This window comes from Gekko japonicus, unplaced genomic scaffold, assembly GCF_001447785.1.
Source record: "Gekko japonicus isolate JY-2015 unplaced genomic scaffold, Gekko_japonicus_V1.1 scaffold569, whole genome shotgun sequence".
Taxonomy (NCBI): domain Eukaryota; kingdom Metazoa; phylum Chordata; class Lepidosauria; order Squamata; family Gekkonidae; genus Gekko; species Gekko japonicus.
In genome coordinates, this window is record NW_015164681.1 from 139,476 (window position 1) to 159,132 (window position 19,657).

Here is a 19,657-nt window from a genome sequence, read left to right on the forward strand (position 1 = left end):
TTTTATCATCTACACCTGGTGCGGCAGTTGGTCCCCTTCCTTAGCCGTGACGATCTGGCCACAGTAATCCATGCGACGGTTACCTCGAGGCTAGACTACTGTAATGCTCTCTACATGGGGCTGCCTTTGTCGCAAATTCGGAGGCTGCAGCTGGTGCAGAACACGGCGGCCAGGTTGGTAGTGGGTGCCCCTAAATGGGATCACATCCAACCTGTACTGAAAGCGCTGCACTGGCTGCACTGGCTGCCTATAGCATTCCGGATTTGCTTCAAAGTGCTGGTGCTTACCTTTAAAGCCCTACATGGCCAGGGTCCGGCATACCTGAGGGACAGCCTTTCCCCATACAGGCCCCAAAGAGCACTTCGGTCAGGGTCACAACACCGCCTAGTGACCCCGGGCCCTAAAGAGGCCAGCTTGCTGCCACAAGTGCCAGGTCCTTTTTGGTGGTGGCTCCTACATGGTGGAATGAGCTCCTGGAGGAGATCAGGGCCCTGCGGGACCTTCTACAGTTCCACAGGGCCTGCAAGTCGGAGCTCTTCCGCCAGGTTTTTGAGTAGGCGCCACCGTCACCACCACCACTACCACCGTGCAACGGCAGAGCAGTTCCGCCGGGTTGGGCCGATTGGCCATCTGGAACATCTTGGCCCAGGGCATCCCCCCCCCCTTTGACCCCACCGTGATATACAATAGGGAGTGAGTATTTTATTTCCTAATGTACCCTGCAAGATGTGAATTTTTGTCTTATTTGTTTTAACGTGTTTTATTCCTATTGCACTCTTGTGCCTTAATTGTTTTAATCCTGTGTATTTTATTGCATGTAAGCCGCCCTGAGCCCGTGTGCGGGGAGGGTGGTGTATAAATGAAAATAAATAAATAATGTTGGTCTAAATTAATTTAAATTCAAGCTATGGTTTCTAACCCTGGGCTGGTTTGACTGATAACCATAGTTTGTGGAGTGGACTTCCTTCAGACAAGGGCACTGACCATAGTTTAATTAAGCCATGGTTGCATGTGCCATCTGAACTGCAACAGTTTGGCAGCAAACCGTTCCATCTTCTGAAAAAATATCTGGTTAATGATTATTTCTCCGACTTTAAATGCAATTGCCACACCGGCCCTTTGAGCCGCCTGCATTTCCTGGCTGCTCCCTCACGGTTCCCTGCCAGAAAGCTCACTGGCATGAAAGCGGTCCCTCCCTCGCTTTGATTTTTCGGCAGTCTATATTCGCCCATTTCCTGTTTTTAATTTTTCGTTCAGTATCTGCCCCTTCCCAATCTCCTCCTGTAGCCTGTCTGACTCTTCTCTCTTCCCGCTGTCTCCAGCCACCCTGCAACCCCATCCATCTCTGGGCTGCAGCTCCTGCCGGGGGGTGGGTGGGGGGTGTCAGAGGGTAGTAACAGGTTAAGTAAGGAAGAACTAGCCAGGGACTGACATACTCCGGCTGTCTGAAATGAACGAATCAAAACCTGGACTCAGTTCGGTGGGTCGCTCTGTCCTAGCTTCTTGGAGATTTTGGGAAGGGAGGGGGGGTAAGCTTACTTTCTTTCTTTCTTTGAATCAATAATTTAAAAGAATAACCTTTCATTTCTGGCTTGGCAATGAAGTACAAGGACATTAATTTGTTTGTTTGCTTGCTTGCTTGCTTTCCTTCCAAGTTTTGCCCTAAAGCACCGTTACAAAACAAGAACCAGAATGAAGAGACGGTAGCCTTATCAGGAAACAAGTAGCCAAAAGGCCAAATGTCACGGCTGGAAGGACATCGATTTGGGGAATAAACAGCCAGCAGAAGTCCACTGATGGAAGGTTCCTCAAATGCACTTTCTCAGGAGTAAGACCCACTGAACTGAATGGGGCTAAATTTGGTGTAGTGGTTTAGGTGCGCAGTCTCTAATCTGGGAGAACCAGGTTTATTTATATTTGTTTGTTTGTTTGTTTGTTTATTCGACTTTTACCCCGCCCTCCCGCCTAGGTGGCTCAGGGTGGCTTACAATAGTTTAAAAACCAGCATAACAATTAATACGATATCAAATCTAAAACAGTACAATCAAAAAATTATCCAAGTACAGCTTATTAAAAATTAAAATTAAGACGTGGTGGCTGTCTGTTATAAAGTGCTAGAACAGTCAGTGTGATCTGAGCTATTAAAACGCTTGCCAGAACAGCTCGGTCTTTACCGCTCTACAGAATTGTTGAAGATCCCGTAGAGCTCAAATTTCATTTGGGAGCTGATTCCATAGTACCGGTGCAGCTAGGGAAAACGCCCTAGTTCTTGTCGATGTTAACTTAGCGTCCCTAGGGCCAGGGGGGACCAAGCGATTTTGCGACTCGGATCTCGGGGGAACGTACGGGGAAAGGCGGCCCCTCAGGTAGACAGGACCCAGACCATTTAGGGCTTTAAAGGTCATAACCAGCACCTTGAAGCGTATCCGGAACGCTATTGGCAGGCAGTGCAGCGACCTCAGGACAGGTTGGATGTGCTCCCTCACGGGGAGATCCATCAGCAACCTGGCCGCGGCATTCTGCACCAGCTGCAGCTTTCGGAGTTGCCCCAAGGGCAGCCCCATGTTGATTTCCCACTTCACATGCAGCTGCTGGTGTGACATTGGGTCAGTCACAAGTTTTTTCAGAGTTGTTCTCTCTCAAGAGCAGTTCTCAAAGAGCTCTCTCAGCCCCACCTACCTCACAGGGTGTCTGTTTGGGGTGGGGAAGTGAAAGGAGATTGTAAGCGGCTCTGAGACTCTGAGTGAAGGATGGGGTATAACTCCAATCTCCTCCCCCTCCTCTTCTTCTAAACACACACCAACTTTTACCTTTACTTCGTGATCAAATTGTGGTGGAATACAACATTGCATTAAATGCTATGCAGAATCACAGAAATAATTTGGGTACTGTTGATGGTGCAGGAGTCCTGGCTTTGCAGCACAAAAGGGTATCTATGTGGAACGTCCCAGACTGAGGATGGGCCTGCCATTAATTCACACAGTCCTTACATGTTTAGCCTTAAGGGATGTTTATTAATGGCTTCCTGCTGCAGTAACAAGGCATGTGAGCTGTGAGAACAGGACTGCAGACATCTCTAAATAACAGCTTAACAACTCTCCTCCGAGCATGAAATAAAGATGACAAAACCCGGTATCATGAGGTCTGAAAGATAACTTATGTGAGCAATCATCGCCGCAAAGGAGGTAACAAAAATGCCAATAACGCTTAAAAGGAATATCAGTCTTTCAAGTCCTTCCCAGCAGGGAAGAGAGCCGCAAAATGTTTACAAAAAGGCAGGTCAAAGGAGGCGGAGGATAGGAGCAAGAATGCTTAAATGCATGACACAGATGAGCGAAAAATAAAATCGAACAATTCTGCCGAACATGTTACGAGGATTGTTTACCACTTCATCTGCCACCGGGGGGGGGGGGGGTATCATGTCATATGAACACATGAAACTGCCTTATACTGAATCAGACCCTCCAGTCCATCAAGGTCAGTATTGCCTACTCAGAGAGGCTCTCTGAGGTCTCAGGTGGAGGTCTTCCACATCACCTACTGCTTGGTCCTTTTTAACTGGAGATGCCGAGGACCGACCCTGGGACCTTCTGCATGCCAAGCAGATGCTCCACTACTGAGCCAGGGCCCCTCCCCATTTTAACGTGACTGCTGTTTCACAGAATGCCAGGCCACAACACCCAGTGCACACACCCATCCAGCATCTTTTACCACAGTCATGTGCGTCATGCTTTACAAAGGTGCAACATGCGCGTGTTGCACTTTGTAGGAGGGTAACCTGAGAAATCTGGTGAGTAAATTCTCCGTATCCATACAAAGTTCTGACCTGGACAGCTCAGGCTAACCTGATCTCGCCAGGTCTCAGAAGCTAAGGAGGGTTGGCCCTGGTGATGGACCCCAGATGGGAGACCACCAAGGAAGTCCAAGGTCGATGGGCAGAGGCAGGCAATGGCAAAACCACCTCTGGACATCTCTTGCCATGAACTCCCCTATGAGGGGCCATTGTAAATAGCTTGCAACTTGACGGTATCTTCCACCAGCTTTTATTCAAAGCTTCAGGACAGACCTCAAGGGGGAAGGCCCGGCAGTCTGTACGCAACAACAGTGGGAGACGTGGCATTCTGCAACAATCAGTGCATTGACCTGCTCTGGCAGAGCGTGAAAGGGATCACGGCAACTTATTGCGAGCACATGGACTTTTTAAGATCTGTCACCCTTGCAGAATTGTAGTCAAATTTCCCCATGACTACAAAGCATGCTGGGAGGGACAGCGGCACGGCGTAACACTATCTCATCCAGTCTTAGAAGCTAAGTGGGGTTAGTAGTCAGAAGGCAGACCACCAAGGAAGACTCTGCGGAGGAAGGCAATCCGAAACCACCTCTGCTTCTCACCTGCCTTGGAAGCCCCTTGACGGGGTCGCCATGAGTCAGCTGTAACTTGATGGTACTCGCATACGTATGTACAAAAGCACACTATTGCACAGAGCGCTTCCAAGTACTCCTCCGTTTTAGCTGCCAACAATTCAACCCTCAACCTCCTGGGTATTACAACTGAGCACCACCAAATGACCCAATACAGTTTCTCATTGTCAGAACTGGATTAAAGAACCAGGCATGGACAGACAAGCCTGCCTATTATCAGGGACACCCCCCCCCCCAAAGTTAGAACCAAAAACCTGATGAACCACGGTTGGAACCTCACCCAGCAAGCTACCTGGAGCTGTTGTATGGTCAGGTTCTCAACGTTTTCTTTGGGCACGAAGGTTCGTGAACATTCGGTGCTGGTTTCCAAGGGAAAATTGCCCGGGCTATATAGGAAAGCCCTTTTTCATGCACCATGAAGAAGCAATGCCAGCCATTGACAGAAGAGGTCAGGCAGAACTTTCACAGGTCTGAAGGCATTCCAAATTGAAGTAAATGATTTAAATTTACAGTAGTTTTGTCTCGCTGGAACCAAAGGGATTAGAACCTTTTAGATCCTGAAGGTGCAGCTCAGGTTGTCCATGAGAACAGAGTCAAAAACAAAAAGGGGGGAGGGGCAACTCAACCCTGAAAACAAATCAAATAGCCAAAAGGGTCAAGTAAGCAAACTTCAAAATCCATTTGGCCATTTGATGCTCAAGGACAAAACTTATATGTCCAAAGACACCCTACATCGTATCTATAAGCCTCAGCAGTGCAACAGTAGTTGATCGGAAATGACAGGTCTTGGTTTTTTTAACCTATTCATAAACTTTTCTGGGATAATCAGGTAAGGAGCGCATACAGGGGTAGATGCTACCCCTATTCCACCACTCCACTGAGCAAAGTTTGAAACTTTCCTTCAGCCTAAGGAGTCTTCCTTTAGTGGCTTAAATGTTGAAATAAAGCTTCTTGGTGGACGGTTGGATCTAGGGATGTGTGTTTGGATATTTCCAATCCAAACACGTCTATGAAAATTACCAAAAAGGTATTTTTTGTATATATGCAGCCTTTGGACCAATATTGGGGATTCTTGGAATATCAATATCGAGGTCCTAAATACTGCTGGAAATATCCGGTCCTGCTGTAGGAATCCTCCCAGGTCTGTTTTTTTCGTCCATTTTACAGGTTTCCCAGACAGCGGGAGAGAGGGAGGGAGCATTAGGAGCAGATGTTAAGGGGAGCACTAGACCTGTCTGCCAATCATTAAGATTCCATCACAGTCCTCCACAGTTCTCTGAGCATGGGCAAAGAGGATAACAAGCAAGGATGGTTGCAGCCTGACTCCATTTGAGGTTGAGAGTTTTTTGGAAGCGGTGTGCCGCCACTGCTGCTTTGGCCTGTCTGTCGATGTATGTGTACGGTGCCGACTTATGGCGGCCCCAGCAAGGGGCTTTCAATGTAAGTGAGGAGCAGAGGTGGTTTGCTGTTGCCTTCCTCAGCAGAGTAAAACAAGTAAAAACAATCTGACGTCAAAACAAAACAATTAAAAACAACAACAGCACTGAAATCCATGTCAGGATCCTGCTGAAATGCTTACAGTATTCTTCTTCTTTTCTTAGGGTTCCAGCCTTTGAGACTGTAGAAAACAGGAGCACAGTCTATGCTATCAGAAGCCATTTCTGAATGCAACCAGCATAGCAGGACCACAACTGCAAAGCCTTTCCCCATCCCAACTGCAAGGGGAGGACTTCCTGAGATACCCCATGTAGTGGGTAGTGTGTTTGACCAGGGTCTGGGAGTCTCGGGTTCAAATCCCCCCTCTATCATGAAGCCCTCTGAGGCTACGGTCACACTGGCAGCTTGGCATGGTATGGTGGAGCCTCAAATTGTACCGGTTCAAAGTGCAGCAGAGCATTTCATGCAGACCGCACACCCTGTGGTGGGTACCCACATGGCTATCTTGTGGGGGAGCATCCACATTAGTGTTTCAACCACGGTATGAGCTGTAAAGGTGGGTTTTATTTAAATGCAGGCAGTAGTTGTTGTTGTTCAGTCGCACAGTCAAGTCCGACTCTTTGCGACCCCATGGACCATCTCCCGCCAGGCCTTCCGGTCTTCCGCCATCCTCTGAAGTTTGCTCAACTTCATGTTCGTTGCATCGATGACACTGTCTTTTTTTTTTTTGCAAATATTTTTATTGGGTTTTTCTTACAGTCTCTTTTACACCGTTTAACAAATTTCATTGACATATCTTATCCTTCCACACTAAACATCTCTTCTTGTTTTCCAAACATATATTGTATTCAAATAAATATGCCACACCGGTTTACATTTCCTTTCAGTTATTTTCCAAGAACAGTGCTTATGCTTAAATCTCGTTTCCCTTTTCTGCTAGCCTAGACTCCATTTATTTCTGTCTTATTCTTTATCTTTAACCAGCTATATATTCCTCCCCGTTTTTCCCAATATTTTTGTTCCGGTCTATGTTTTAGTTCCATGTTTACTCTGTCTATTTCCGCTATTTCCAAGATCTTAATTTTTAATTCCTTAATTGAGGGTATAGTGTTTGATTTCCATCTTTTTGCGATCAGTATATGTGCCGCTGTTAAAGTGTAAATAAGGATCTGTTTGTGTTTTTTTATCGTGTCCGGGATCATATTTAATAAGAATATTTCTGGGAGTAGAGGTAATTTAATCTTTAATATTTTGTTTAGAACTTTTTGCACTTTTTTCCAGAAGTTTTGTATCTTGTGGCAGTTCCACCAGATGTGCATGAAAGTCCCCACGTTTTTTTTGCACCTCCAACATCGATGACACTGTCTAACCATCTCATCCTTTGTCGTCCCCGTCTTCTTTGACCTTCAATCTTTCCCAGCATGCAGGCAGATGGATGCGTATATGAGCTCATGCATATATGTGCATATGTGCAGCAACTAAAAAAAACAGTGGAGGAAAATGGATCTGCAAGTTCAGACATCCCTTCTGGGTTCCTTTCGCTGCAGGAGAGTTCAGATGTCGGAAAACCCAGAGAGAACCACAAACAATCGGTTTCCACTGCAGAACAGCACGGGCTGCCAACAACTGTGCCAAGGGAGGCAGATGTCCTCATCTGGAGGGGCCCATTTATTCCGTTCAGGCAACACCACGATAGCGCCACAAACTGCATGCGGGACCTGCAGCCTGAGTGATCCCGGGGTAGTCCCTCCTCTCTTAATTTAACCTACCTCACAGGGTTATTGTAAATGAAGAACACAGGGAAGCAAGATAAAAGTGTTACCAGATATACAGATCATTTTCTGCCAAAAGTCTCACACTACCACTAGGAATTATCCCAGGCCCAATTCTGGGCAATCACCCCATTAACTCGGCCCAGGTTTCCCATATGTCCCTGCCTGAGAATTAAGATCACAGGTTGAGTCCCTCCTGAGCAGAGGTCCATCAGTGGCTATTAGCCAAAAGGTATAGATAGGGACCCTGGGGCAAGTGATGCTCTGTCTTCTTGGTGCTTGGGGGGGGGGGGGCAACAGTGGGAGGGCTTCTAATGTCCTGGCCCCACTGATGGACCTCCTGATGGCACTGGTATTTCCGGCCACTGTGTGATACAGAGTGTTGGACTGGATGGGCCTTTGGCCTGATCCAACATTGGCATCTCTTATGTTCTTATTGCCCTACTGTTGTGTCCGCAGAGAGTCACTAGCTTAGTCCGAGCTTGTTCTGGGAGAACAACAGGATCTAGGATCCTAGGCCCACCAATAGGATCCCTGGAGGGAATTCAAACCCACCAGTAGTAAGAGGGAGGTGGACTAGGAAGTGGTTTGGGTGCCCATATATTCAGGACCCCGTGGGCAAGGTTTGTTGTTGTTGTTGTTGTGTTGATCACTATGCTGCATCACTGAGTCTTTATGCAACGAACCCTGCATACAACACCCATCAATCAAAGAACCTGGTCTGGGGGGGACACACGAGAGAGGGGCCATTTCGACAGCAGCCCCACAATTATGGAACAACTTCCCCACGGTGGTGTGCCTGGCCCCCCTCACTGCTGATCTTCAGGAGACCGTTGAAGACAGTTTTATTGAGGACTGCATTTGACCCATTTAGTTTTTATTTATTGGCAGTCATAACTGTAGGGTTACCAGATGCCCTCTTTTTAGAGAACACATACTCTTTCTTTGGAGCCCTCTTTTGGGCTCTGTTAAAAAAATGGATGAAAATGTCCTCTTCTGGGGTTGGAAGGTAAGGAATATTCCTAGTTAGGTGCAATTATCACAGCATAAATAGTAGGGGTATTTAAAATGAGATTTGTCATAGTGATTACTTGTTTGAAGTAGTCAGTCGGGAAATGTGTCCTCCTTTTGCTTTTCAAAACATGGTAACCTTACATTACTGAAATTTTAAATTGTGCTCTTTTCAAAATAATTGTCGGTTTATTTACATTGCAAGCCTCGAGTTCCGCAAGGTAGAAAGGCAGCTGCTAAATGTTCTAAATAAATATTTGCAAGGAGCAGCTTGGCTGCACCTTCAGACAAAAACACATGGAAGCAGCCCCAGATGGCAGGCGGGGCGAGAGACGCAGCTCTCCTTAATAGCCGCCCTGCTGGATTGGACCTGGATTGGATCCAGCATCCAGTTTCCAGGAGGGGCCAGGCAGATGCTGTTAGGAACCCCACAAGGCAGGCATGAACTCAAGAGCCCTCCCCTGTGGCCTGCGTTCTGCCTCTGAAGACCAAAGTCCCATTTACCCATTGAGTCTAACAGCCATTGACCAAGCTATCCCCTGTGAATTTTTCTCATCCTTAAAAAAGCCATACATTTGAATTAGTGGACATAACTCGTTCCTGTGAACGTTGTTGGTTAACTATAGGGTTTCTGGACCGACTTACCAGATTATATCTTGACATTTTAGAATAGCTACCTCCGCCTTTCTCCATCCGCTTCCTCCTTCTCCTAATTACCTTGTTTTGTGTATTATATCTATGTTTCACATATTATATAGAACAGTGTTGAAATTGTACTCCTTCTGTTAAGATTGTGTATTTTTCCTAAACAATATCCATCATATATTTATAAGGTTTTATGTATTGTAAGCTCTGATCAAGCTGTATATTACTGTTGTTTGTTATCTGTTAATCTAGAGTCCTATATTTTAATTCAGTATATAATAATAAAAAATATAGGGGGGGAAACTAAAGGGTTACCAGACGTCTTCTTTTTAGAGGACATGCCCTCTTTTTTGTGTGTGTCCATCCTCTTTTTGGGTTGGACGGTTAGAAATATCCCTAGTTAGCAGCAATTATCGCCACTTAAATAGTAAAGGTTTCCCTTGCTCGAAAGCCAGTCAACTCCGACTCTAGGGGGGCGGTGCTCATCTCCATTTCCAAGCCGAAGAGCTAGTGCTGTCCGAAGAGGTTTCCGTGGTCATGTGGCCAGCATAACTAAATGCCAAGGTGCATGGAATGCTGTTACCTTCCCACCGAAGCGGTACCTATTAATCTACTCGCAATTTCTTGCTTTCGAACTGCTAGGTTGGCAGGAGCTGGGGAAAGAGACAGGAGCTCACTGCGTCATGCAGCACTCGGGTCTCGAACTGCCAAACTACAGACCTTCCAGTCTGCAGCTCAGCATCTTAACCTCTGAGTCGCCTTAAAATAAGATTTGTCATAGTGATCATTTGTTTGAAGTAGTCAGTCGGGCAATATGTCCTCTTTTTTGCTTTTCGAAATTCGGTAACCCTAGTTAATTAAGAAGTGTGTGAAGAAATGCTTTCTCGCCCCACCCTGCAAACCTGAATCTAGTACCCATTAATTTCATCGAGTAACCCACAGTTTTAGTTGTTGTGTGCTGCATTTTCAAGATGCTATCCCAGTAGGCCTCAGATCAAGCAATAGTAGAAAGGACCAAGCCCACTGTAGTCGACCTACCCTCCTCCAACACTCCATGCACAAGTCTATGGCGCAGATTCCCCTCTGCCTGCAAAAGCTCTTTTTCCATACAGAATAAGAAAGCCAGCAGTGGCAGAAACAGATGGTGGGAGTGAACAGAGGATGGTGAAAGGGGGTAAAAAAAAGTGAAAGGAAGAGAGTGAGCAGTGGGGGGAAGATTATGAAAGATAAAAGGTGGAGAAGGTGAACAATGGTAGGAAAAATGAATGAGAAAGAGAATATAGAAGAATTTCAGAAGTTACTCAACCTTGGGTGCTTTTGCAGTTGAAAAAACCACCATAGAAATGGTAACTGCACAGCATCAGGCATGGGATTTCACGACTTCCTGTCATGTGACTACGAGGTAACTTTACTTCCAAACACGGGCCTGCAGCTCACCCGGATCCTATGCTGTCATGGGGGGGGGGTTAAAGGTGAGTTACAAGGTCTGGAAAGTTTGGGGAAAGCCGCCCTGGACCAGCCTCAACATTTCCATCTGGCCGCACTTCTGAAGGCAAGATCAGTCCTGGGACGGAGTCCAACTATCATTAATGGAAGTCCACCTTCAAGTTTCCAGTCTTCTCTCTGAGGAACGGCTGAAAAACGTCAAGAAACACCTCCCCCCCCGGTTTCCCATCAGGCAGCTTGAAAACAACTTGCCCAGGGTGTTACCATCTTGTGGCTTCCTTGTTCCAGGAAAGTCTTTTTTGTGGCCAAGTGAATGGGGGGGGGACACCAGTGGGGTGGGTCAGTAAGGAGAGAAATGCTCACAAAAAGCCATCTGCCTTTAAGGGCTCCCCCTATGGGTGTAATTTATGTACTTTGCAGAGAATTCACCTTCGATAACGGGGAGGGCAAAGGACGCAAAGAGAAGACAGGGTGTTACCATCTTGTGGCTTCCTTGATCCAGGAAAGTCTTTCTTGTGGCCAAGTGAATGGGGGGAGGGGCGCCACACCAGTGGGGTGGGTCAGTTAGGAGAGAAATGCTCTCAAAAAGTCATCTGCCTTTAAGGGCTGCCGCTATGGGTGTAATTTATGTACTTTGCAGAGAATTCACCTTCGATAAAGGGGAGGGCAAAGGACGCAATGAGAAGAAAGCTGTAAAAAGGGGGTTATAACAATACACGGAGGATAAACAAAGTAAAAAGGACCGGGAAAGAAATGACACTTACCCCTTGTTCTGATTCCAGCAGCTCTGTTTTGACTCTGACTGCAGGCATCCCATCAAGCATTAACATTCTGTTTCCAAATGTGCTGATGTCCTTAAAGAGAAGAAAAGTGAGGATAAGCTTTGGGCTGGGATGGGGGGGAGGGAGGAGGGGGGAAATTATGGAATAAATTAGGGGGCTCTTACCCAGGGCAAGAATTTTAAATTGATTAGTCTGGTTTCTTTTTTTGCTTATTTTTAAAATTTTACTTTTTAAAAAATTCCTAGCCGCCTCTCCCTTGCCAGCAGGCCCGTAGCTAACGCGGGGCCCGCGGGGCCCAACCCCCACACACTGTTTTTGCAGGTTTCTTCCCCGACCTTCAGCTCCTCACCCCCTGATCGATCTGAGCCGGCATCTCCCTGTTTGAGCTCATCTGTGATGAGCTGAGTCTCTTTAGGACCCAGCAGCAACCGGTGGTTGACGGTAAGTCCCACACACATTGGTCGGATTGCAGCAGTTTGCTCCCCCTGTTGGATTTTCTGCCCCAGGCTTCAGAAAAGATCGTCGGCTCAGGGAAGGAGCGAGGGAGGAAGCTTGTTCCCTGCTCTCCTTTTTTTTTCCTTTTAAACATGGTAGCTTTCCTAGACCTTTTAGTGACTATTAACATTGGGATTCTGGCTCACCTCAGAGGAAGGCTCTAGTGGGGGCTGTGTGGGTGCATGCCAAGCAGACCCCCCCTTGCCCTGGAGCCTTTGATGTAATTAGCTGCTGGGGGGCCCCAAGGCCCCCTCCCCCCAAAATCCCTAGCTACGGGGCTGCCTGCCAGCATGCTAGATTCGAGTTATGCGCCACCCTTCACTACCCAAAGGAGTCTCAGAGCGGCTTACAAACTCAGGGTTGAAAACAACTTGCCCAAGGTGTTACCAAAACATCTTGTGGCTTCCGTGTTCCAGGAAAGTCTTTTTTGTGGCCAAGTGAATGGGGGCGAGGACCAGTGGGGTCCCCTCTTTGAGACTCCTTAAGGTAGAGAAAAGCACGGTATAAAAACCTAATTTTCTTCTTCATCTTCTTCTTGTGGAGCTCAAGGCAGCTTACGATACATAGAAAATATAATATAAATACAACACAATATAATATACATCTTACAATACAACCCCAAAAAAGAGAATAAAAACAAACAATTATACAACCCATAAAAGTCGTGATTTAAAAACTCCAATTAGGACTGCCAATAATAAAAACTAAATCAATCAAATGCAAATGCAAATTAAATTTGAACAGAAGATGATCGACATTATCTATACAGCAGTGTTACCTCTAAGCTGTGCATGTGAGCGGCCGTCCATTAACACAGGAAGCCCCGCTCAGCAGCAGTCTGGAGCCCCGCAGGGTCTCACACTGCCCATTGCCTAATTGAAGATCACAGCAGTTCTATTCAGCTCAGGATGTGAACTGCTCCGCTCAGTAGCTGGCAACCCTAAACCCTGTTTAGGATTGACAGATACAGTTAAGCTTCCATACCCTGTATGGAATAAATTACACAAACTGAAGAAATTCATGTAACTGTTTTACTTTGCACAGCGGATCCTTGTTTAGGAGCTAATAAACCCCCCCTCCGGAGTAACGCAGTAAAAATTATTCTCGGAAGTTTATACGTGCACGTGTTTATCAGGCTTGGCTCTTGCCTCCCAGGGTGTTACAGCTGACATCATGGGTTAGAATGTTAGACTAGGGTGGAGCAGAAAAAGCAGGCAGCCGGGATCTCATTTCATCGAAGCTCCAAACTCTCCATCCTGGTTGTTTTCCTTCTGCAAGACAGGGTCTCTCTGCTGCTCTACGCAGCATCCCTTAGGCCAAGCCCCAGCTAAAGTCACCTCCGCCAGCTGCATAGGAGGGCCTGCCGGGTGCCCGACATTTTCCTTCTCCTTGGGGATCGGGGCCAGGAGGCATTTCATCCACCTCCTGCTAGGCTGATGTGCAACATCCAGCTCCGCTGGGCAGCCAGCTGTGCAGGCCTGCCTTTGGACGCTTCATCCGTAGCCAAAGAAGGATAAGCTGATGTGATTTTGCATCCCGGAGAGGGTCTCGCCCGAAGGGAGAAAGGGGGCTGCCTCCCACACAAAGTGGGGGGGGGGAGGAGGGCAGAGGAACAGGGGACAAAAGAGGGCTTCTCAAACCGGGAGGCTTAATGAACTGTCGGAATCTGATTAGGGGCTAATGTCCCTTTGAGTGCTCAGCACCAGTTTACAGCTGATATACTTTAACCATTTTCCTCCACTGACTGCAATGAACTCATTAGCTCCCCCCCCCCCCATAGAAGCTAACTGGAGCCTTTGACATTTTTTGCAAGTAATAAATCACAGGAGCTCAACTGGTTCATGTGCCATTGAACACATTTACATTTTGCTGGGTTCCCCCCCCCCCCTCCAGCTCTCTGGCTCTCTCTCCTTATTTTGTTGTCCCGAGGCGTAATTTCTCAAAGGAGAGGTCCCGCCCTTACGTTGCAGTAACAAGAAAAGGGGAACGTGGCAGAAAGGTCTAGCGTCTGCGTGATACATCAGCTGGGGTGGGGGGGGAATTTAATCACGGCTTGCCTTTTCTCCAACTGGGAGAGGGTGGGTCACACACATTAAGTGCTGAAGAGGTGCCATTCCGACTTCATCGGCTTTTATGATAAAATTAAAGCTACGCGGTGTCAGGAATGCGGGGAGGACCCGGGGCAAAACACGGGCTTGGGGCTTCCCTCCATCAAACTTGGTCAGTAGGTTACGATTTCTTTAAGTGCATTAAATATCAATGTAACACAATTATTATACAGTTCGGCACGCAGTGGTTAATAATGACACCTTTATAACTAACCGAATACTGACAGCTTTATAAATAAATATGAATAACGATTCACTAGAGAGGCGACCAGCCTTCCTATTTGACCTTGTAAGCTTTGAATGGAAAGGCAACAGAAACCAGTATGCAGATAGCCCTGGCTGGAAGGATGTTGACAAGCTCGAGCGTGTCCAGAAGAGGGCAACCAGGATGGTGAGAGGGTTGGAATCCAAGTCTTATGAGGAAAGGCTGAAAGAGTTGGGTATGCTTAGCCTGGGAAAGAGAAGGCTTAGAGGGGACATGATTGCAGTCTTCAAGTATTTGAAGGGCTGTCATGTAGAAGATGGAGCAGATCTATTCTCTCTTGCTCCGGATTGCAAGACTAGATCTAATGGGTGGAAGTTACAAGGGAGTCGTTACCGGCTAAATATCAGGAGGAACTTCCTAACTGTCAGAGTGGTTGAGCAGTGGAACAGTCTGCCTCGGGAGGTGGTGGATCCTCCTTCACTGGACGTTTTCAAGTGGAGGCTAGACGACCATCTTTCGGGTATGTTGTAGGGCTATCTTTCGGCAGGGGGTTGGACTAGATGACCTGCAAGGTCCCTTCCAACTCTAACATGCTATGATTCTATCACGTCAGCTCTCAGAAGCCAAGCAGGGACTTATTTGATTGGTCAGTACTTGCATCAGAGACCAATCAAAGAAGTCCAAGTTGGCTATGCAGAGGCAGGCAATGGCACTCCACCTCTGAGCATCTCTTGACTTGAAAACCCGATGTTGCCGCCGGACGTCGGCTGTAGGTCCTGAGACTCTGTGGAACCCCAGAACAGTTTGCTTCCTTGGTGCTCCCTTCTCTGTGCCCCATGTCCTATCTCATTTCACCAGGAAGAATGACCAACGCTGGAGTTAAAGCAAGAAGAAGAAAAAGACTGGATTTTTACTCTGCCCTTCACTACCCGAAGGAGTCTCAGAGCAGCTTACAATCCCTTCCTCTCCCCACACCAGACACCCTGTGAGGTAGGTGGGGCTGAGAGAGCTCTTTTGAGAATTGCTCTTGACAGAACAGTTCCGAAAGAACTTGTAACTGACCCAAGGTCACACCAGCAGCTACTTGTGGAGGAGTGGGGTCTCAAACCCGGTTCTCCCAGATTAGAGTATTTGCTCCTAACCACTACACTCTCTAGTGCAACCCGGATAGCCATCCACAGCCTGCTAAGCATATATGACAGGCAATCAGGCGCTGAAGAACCATTTTACATCCAGCTTTGTAACTCACAATTTATGCAGACCAGGGCTAAAGCTAGGTTCAGATTTTGAAAGCTGGTCAGCAAGATCCTCTACTTTCTTTCTGTTCATATCTAGAAGACACCAAATGGGAATATAGCTATTCTTATTTGGGTCATATCCAGTGTTCCCTCTAAGCTGAGTTAGTGAGCTAGCTCACAGTTTCCTCTCCTCCGGCTCACACATTTTGGTCTTAGCTCAGGAAGGATGGCTCCAGGGCAAACTAGTTTATGCAGCAGCCAAATTGCTCGCTCACAACTTTAATGCCAGTAGCTCACAAAGTAGAATTTTTGCTCACAAGACTCCATAGCTTAGAGGGAGCATTGGTCATATCCACTCCCAATTGCGTAGCAATACAGTAGCAGCATTTCTAAAAGCTCGGGGCAGATTTTGGCTTGCTTTTTTTTAACCACTCTGTCTGCCTTTGTGGTGCTCTGAAGATGTTGCCTTCTCGGAGAAGTAGAGTGAAGGAGGAACAGATGGGCGACTAAACCGATCTATAGTGCTTTGGAGAAGACCCAAAACCACCAAGTTACTCTCCACAATGGCCAAAAAATTAAACTCGGGCTCTTTTATGCACGATGCAGAGAACAACAGAGAGCTTCATAATCTGCAGGACTTCCTTTGAAGCCGAAAGTTTGGCTCACGCTTCCTGTCATGGCTCCACTTGGTCTAGCGGCTGAGTCAGATTGCCTTACGATTGCTCGGAAGTGAATTCATTCTCCTCTTCCAGGATAAAGGCAGTTGCTGTATCACAACAGTATTCAAGAAACATAAGGAATAAAGTTTTGGAAAACAGAAGGCCATAGAGGAGGGGGCAGGTGTCTGAAAAGGGGCAAGGATAACAAGCCATGGATAGAAGAAGATACGGACAAGAGGAATGGGGAAAACCAATCAGCTGTTGGGTTCTTTGTCTTAGGGTCAGGTCACACGGACATTTAGTGCTGGCTTCGCTGCTGATCCCTCGCACATTAAAGATTCCTGTTCATATTGGCAAACCTACCTCCCGCACCGAAGCGGGCTGAGTCCCGCGGTTTCCGCTGTTTTATCCGCATTTTCTGACACCCGTTGGAACAGGTGTTTTCCGATATCTCGCGCTTTGTATCCGCGGTTTTGGTATCTGGACAGCAATCCGCCGTGACCGCGCTACCCTCCCCCCCCCCTTTTTGTGTTTCCGGTTTAAGTTATGCACATGTGCAAACAGGCGCTAGCTTTTATTTTGGTCTTCTTAGTTTGTATGTACGCCCAAGCGCATGCACAGGGTTTTTTTTTTAAAAAAAAAACGTGCCGCAGCGGGGACGGTACGCTGTGTGATCAGTACTTCGTGCGAGTGAAGCAGAAGACAGAGGGACCGTCTGACCACCTCCAAGCGATATAAAATGTCGCGGATAGAAGAACTGCGGGAAAACTAGCGTGGTAAGAGGTCCGTGTGACCGTGGCCTTAGTCATGCTCTACAGTGAGTATATGACTGAACCAGGAACAAGTGAGGTGGTAGACATGTGAAAAGTACTGAGACCAGAGACTCAGCATTGTGAATCAGCTCTTGTTTATTGAATTACATCAGGAACGAAAGATGCTTTTGGCCGGTCAGCGCCTGGCTTATATGCGTGACCCGCAACACACCCGTGATTGGCTCTATTTACAAGTTAACAACTCAATAGGTCTACTTTCGGATCCGGGCAAACCCATTGGTGCGCCCTAGGATCCGAAGTGGCCATTGTCTTAGGACCGAAGGTCGGAAGGTTTATCTGACCGCATGGCCAGGCTGGCGCTGTTGCGGCCATCTTATTGCAGCTTAATACACAACACCAGTGAAGGTACGTTGCCTGCCCCGCACCTGTAAAGGAGGGTGAGCCTCAAGAAGTGGGGTAAGAAAGGGAAAGACATGGAACAGGAAAAAAGAGGAAAAAACTAGAATCTACAAGACAGATCTCACAGAATTTGGACTGGGATATGGTCAAAAGAAATTGGATAAAGCAAGGTTCTTGACGAAAACAGAATGCATACCAGCTTCAATGTATTAGCCTGCACGAGTTCTACAGCACTAGGTAAATGTTAGCTTGGATGTGGAATGGTGTGGTATAGCCCGATCTCATCCAATCTCAGACGTTAAGCAGGGTCGGTACTTGGACGGGGGACCACCATGGATGATTCTGAGGAGGAAGGCAACGGCAAACCACCTTTGCATCTCATTTATTTATTTACTTAAATTTGTGCCCCGCCCTTCCTGCCACAGCAGGCTCAGGGTGGCTAACAGCATAAAAACAAAATACAGTAAATATATAAATCTCTAAAACAATTAATTAAAAACCCACTTACATCATATACAGTGCTAGCAACTAACTTATGGTATTGAAGATGGTGACTTATGGTATTAAAGATAGTTCCTGACATTCAGCTTGATGTTCATTCTCAGTTTTGGCCGGTGAGCACAGGCTGTCGGTAATAGAACAGGTACCAGGTTTGAATTTTCAATAAGTTGTTAACGTTGGTGTTCAAAGATGTTAATACTGACCATGATGGAAGTGGTGGTGGTGATGGTGGTGATGGCGGTGACGGCTCCTAGTTGAAAGCCTGGCGGAAGAGCTCCGTCTTGCAGGCCCTGCAGAACTGTAAAAGGTCCCGCAGGGCCCTGATCGCCTCCGGGAGCTCAATCCACCAGTATGGAGCTGCCACCGAGAAAGTTCTGGCCCTGGTTGCAGCTAGCGTGGCATCCTTGGGACCTGGAAGGGCCAATCGGTTCTGTGACCCTGGCCGAAGTGCTCTCTGGGGTATATATGGGGAAAGGCAGTCCCTCAGGTACGTCGGACCCTGGCGATACAGGCCTTTGTTGGCATTGCCTTAAGTTAGTTGGAACCTGACGGCATATATGTACATAAATGTTTGCTCATTACTCACTTATGCACAGCTAAACTTTCGTATGCAGGTTTTCCCATTGCGGCCCTTATCAAAATACACTGTCCAGCAGCGTACCATTATCAACCAATCAGCACTGCGAATCATTCCCAACAGCTTTGTGGCCTGCAGAAGGCAACACAAAATTAACTGCGCATTCGTCTGACGTCAAGTTATGCTTCCATGGCCCAGTGAGGCTGGTCCAAACCAGGCATCCTACTTGAGGGCAAAACTTTAAAACTGACTCCACTGACAGCCAACCATTGCTAACTCGGCAGCATCTCTCCCAAGGACCAAAATTACACACTGTGCAGGTACAAAGCTGCACATCAGGTTTATGGCCTGACATTGACAATCACCACCAGCATGTAAACTTCTCTATGCAACCATACTGCACACACCATGAATGAAAATCGTCACTGATTACCCCAACACTGTATCCATAATATCAGAAGTGGTGAAAGCAGGATTCTTTTGGCAATGCGGACAAAAACTCTGAAGATTCTTTTCTGGTCACGGTTGAGAGAGCAAACTGCAGTTTCCGGACACTTTGGATGCTTTTGCAACATGGGATGAAGTAGGAAACTGTAAACTTCAAACTGTTGTTGTGGTTGTGAGCGTTCCCGCCTTGCCAAAAAGCGAGAGAGACAAACCACAAGAATCTATCCTGAAAAGAATACTGAAAGAGGGTGGCGACGGAAAGAGCTTTGATGAACTCAAGCAACCCACCATGCCAGAGTCTCCCTTTTGTAGGCCTCAGAGAATCAGACTCAACTTCACTTTTGCCATTAAAATTGGCATCCTTACAGGGAACCTCTCATTCAGAGGGCTTATCGACTACATCTATATATCTAATACAAATACAAATACAAATACAAATACAATACCTTTATTGGCATAAAATATATATCTAATAGACAAGTTGCCCCCTGAGTGCGGATCGCTAAATCAGCGCTCCGGGGGCACTTGGGGGGGAGGGGGAGGTTTGTGCACACGTGGGCCAGTCCCCACGTGTGCACAAAAATCGAAAAAGTTGAAAAAAATTTCGGGGGGATGTTTAAATCACCCCGAAAGTGACAGAGCGTCCCCTGCACATGCGCAGGGAACTCTCTGTAGCTGGCCTCGCCGCCGCCGCCGCCTCCTCCTCCGCCCGGCAAAGGGGGGGAAGGACCGGCCTCTCC

The 19,657-nt window shown here is 47.1% G+C and overlaps 1 protein-coding gene across 1 annotated transcript in view; it reads right to left on the minus strand.

Moving 5' to 3' along the window:
- Positions 1-13,428, minus strand: part of LOC107108797 (Krueppel-like factor 12) — a gene marked incomplete at its 3' end in the record, with an annotated part of 139,806 nt that extends 126,378 nt beyond the window's left edge. The window contains exons 1-2 of the mRNA XM_015409318.1: positions 13,348-13,428; positions 11,498-11,587 (exon numbers count right to left, since the gene is read on the minus strand). Of these exons, the coding sequence (XP_015264804.1) occupies positions 11,498-11,587; positions 13,348-13,428 (171 nt within the window). The remainder of the gene's footprint in view (positions 1-11,497; positions 11,588-13,347) is intronic.
- Between the last annotated feature and the right edge of the window lie 6,229 nt (positions 13,429-19,657).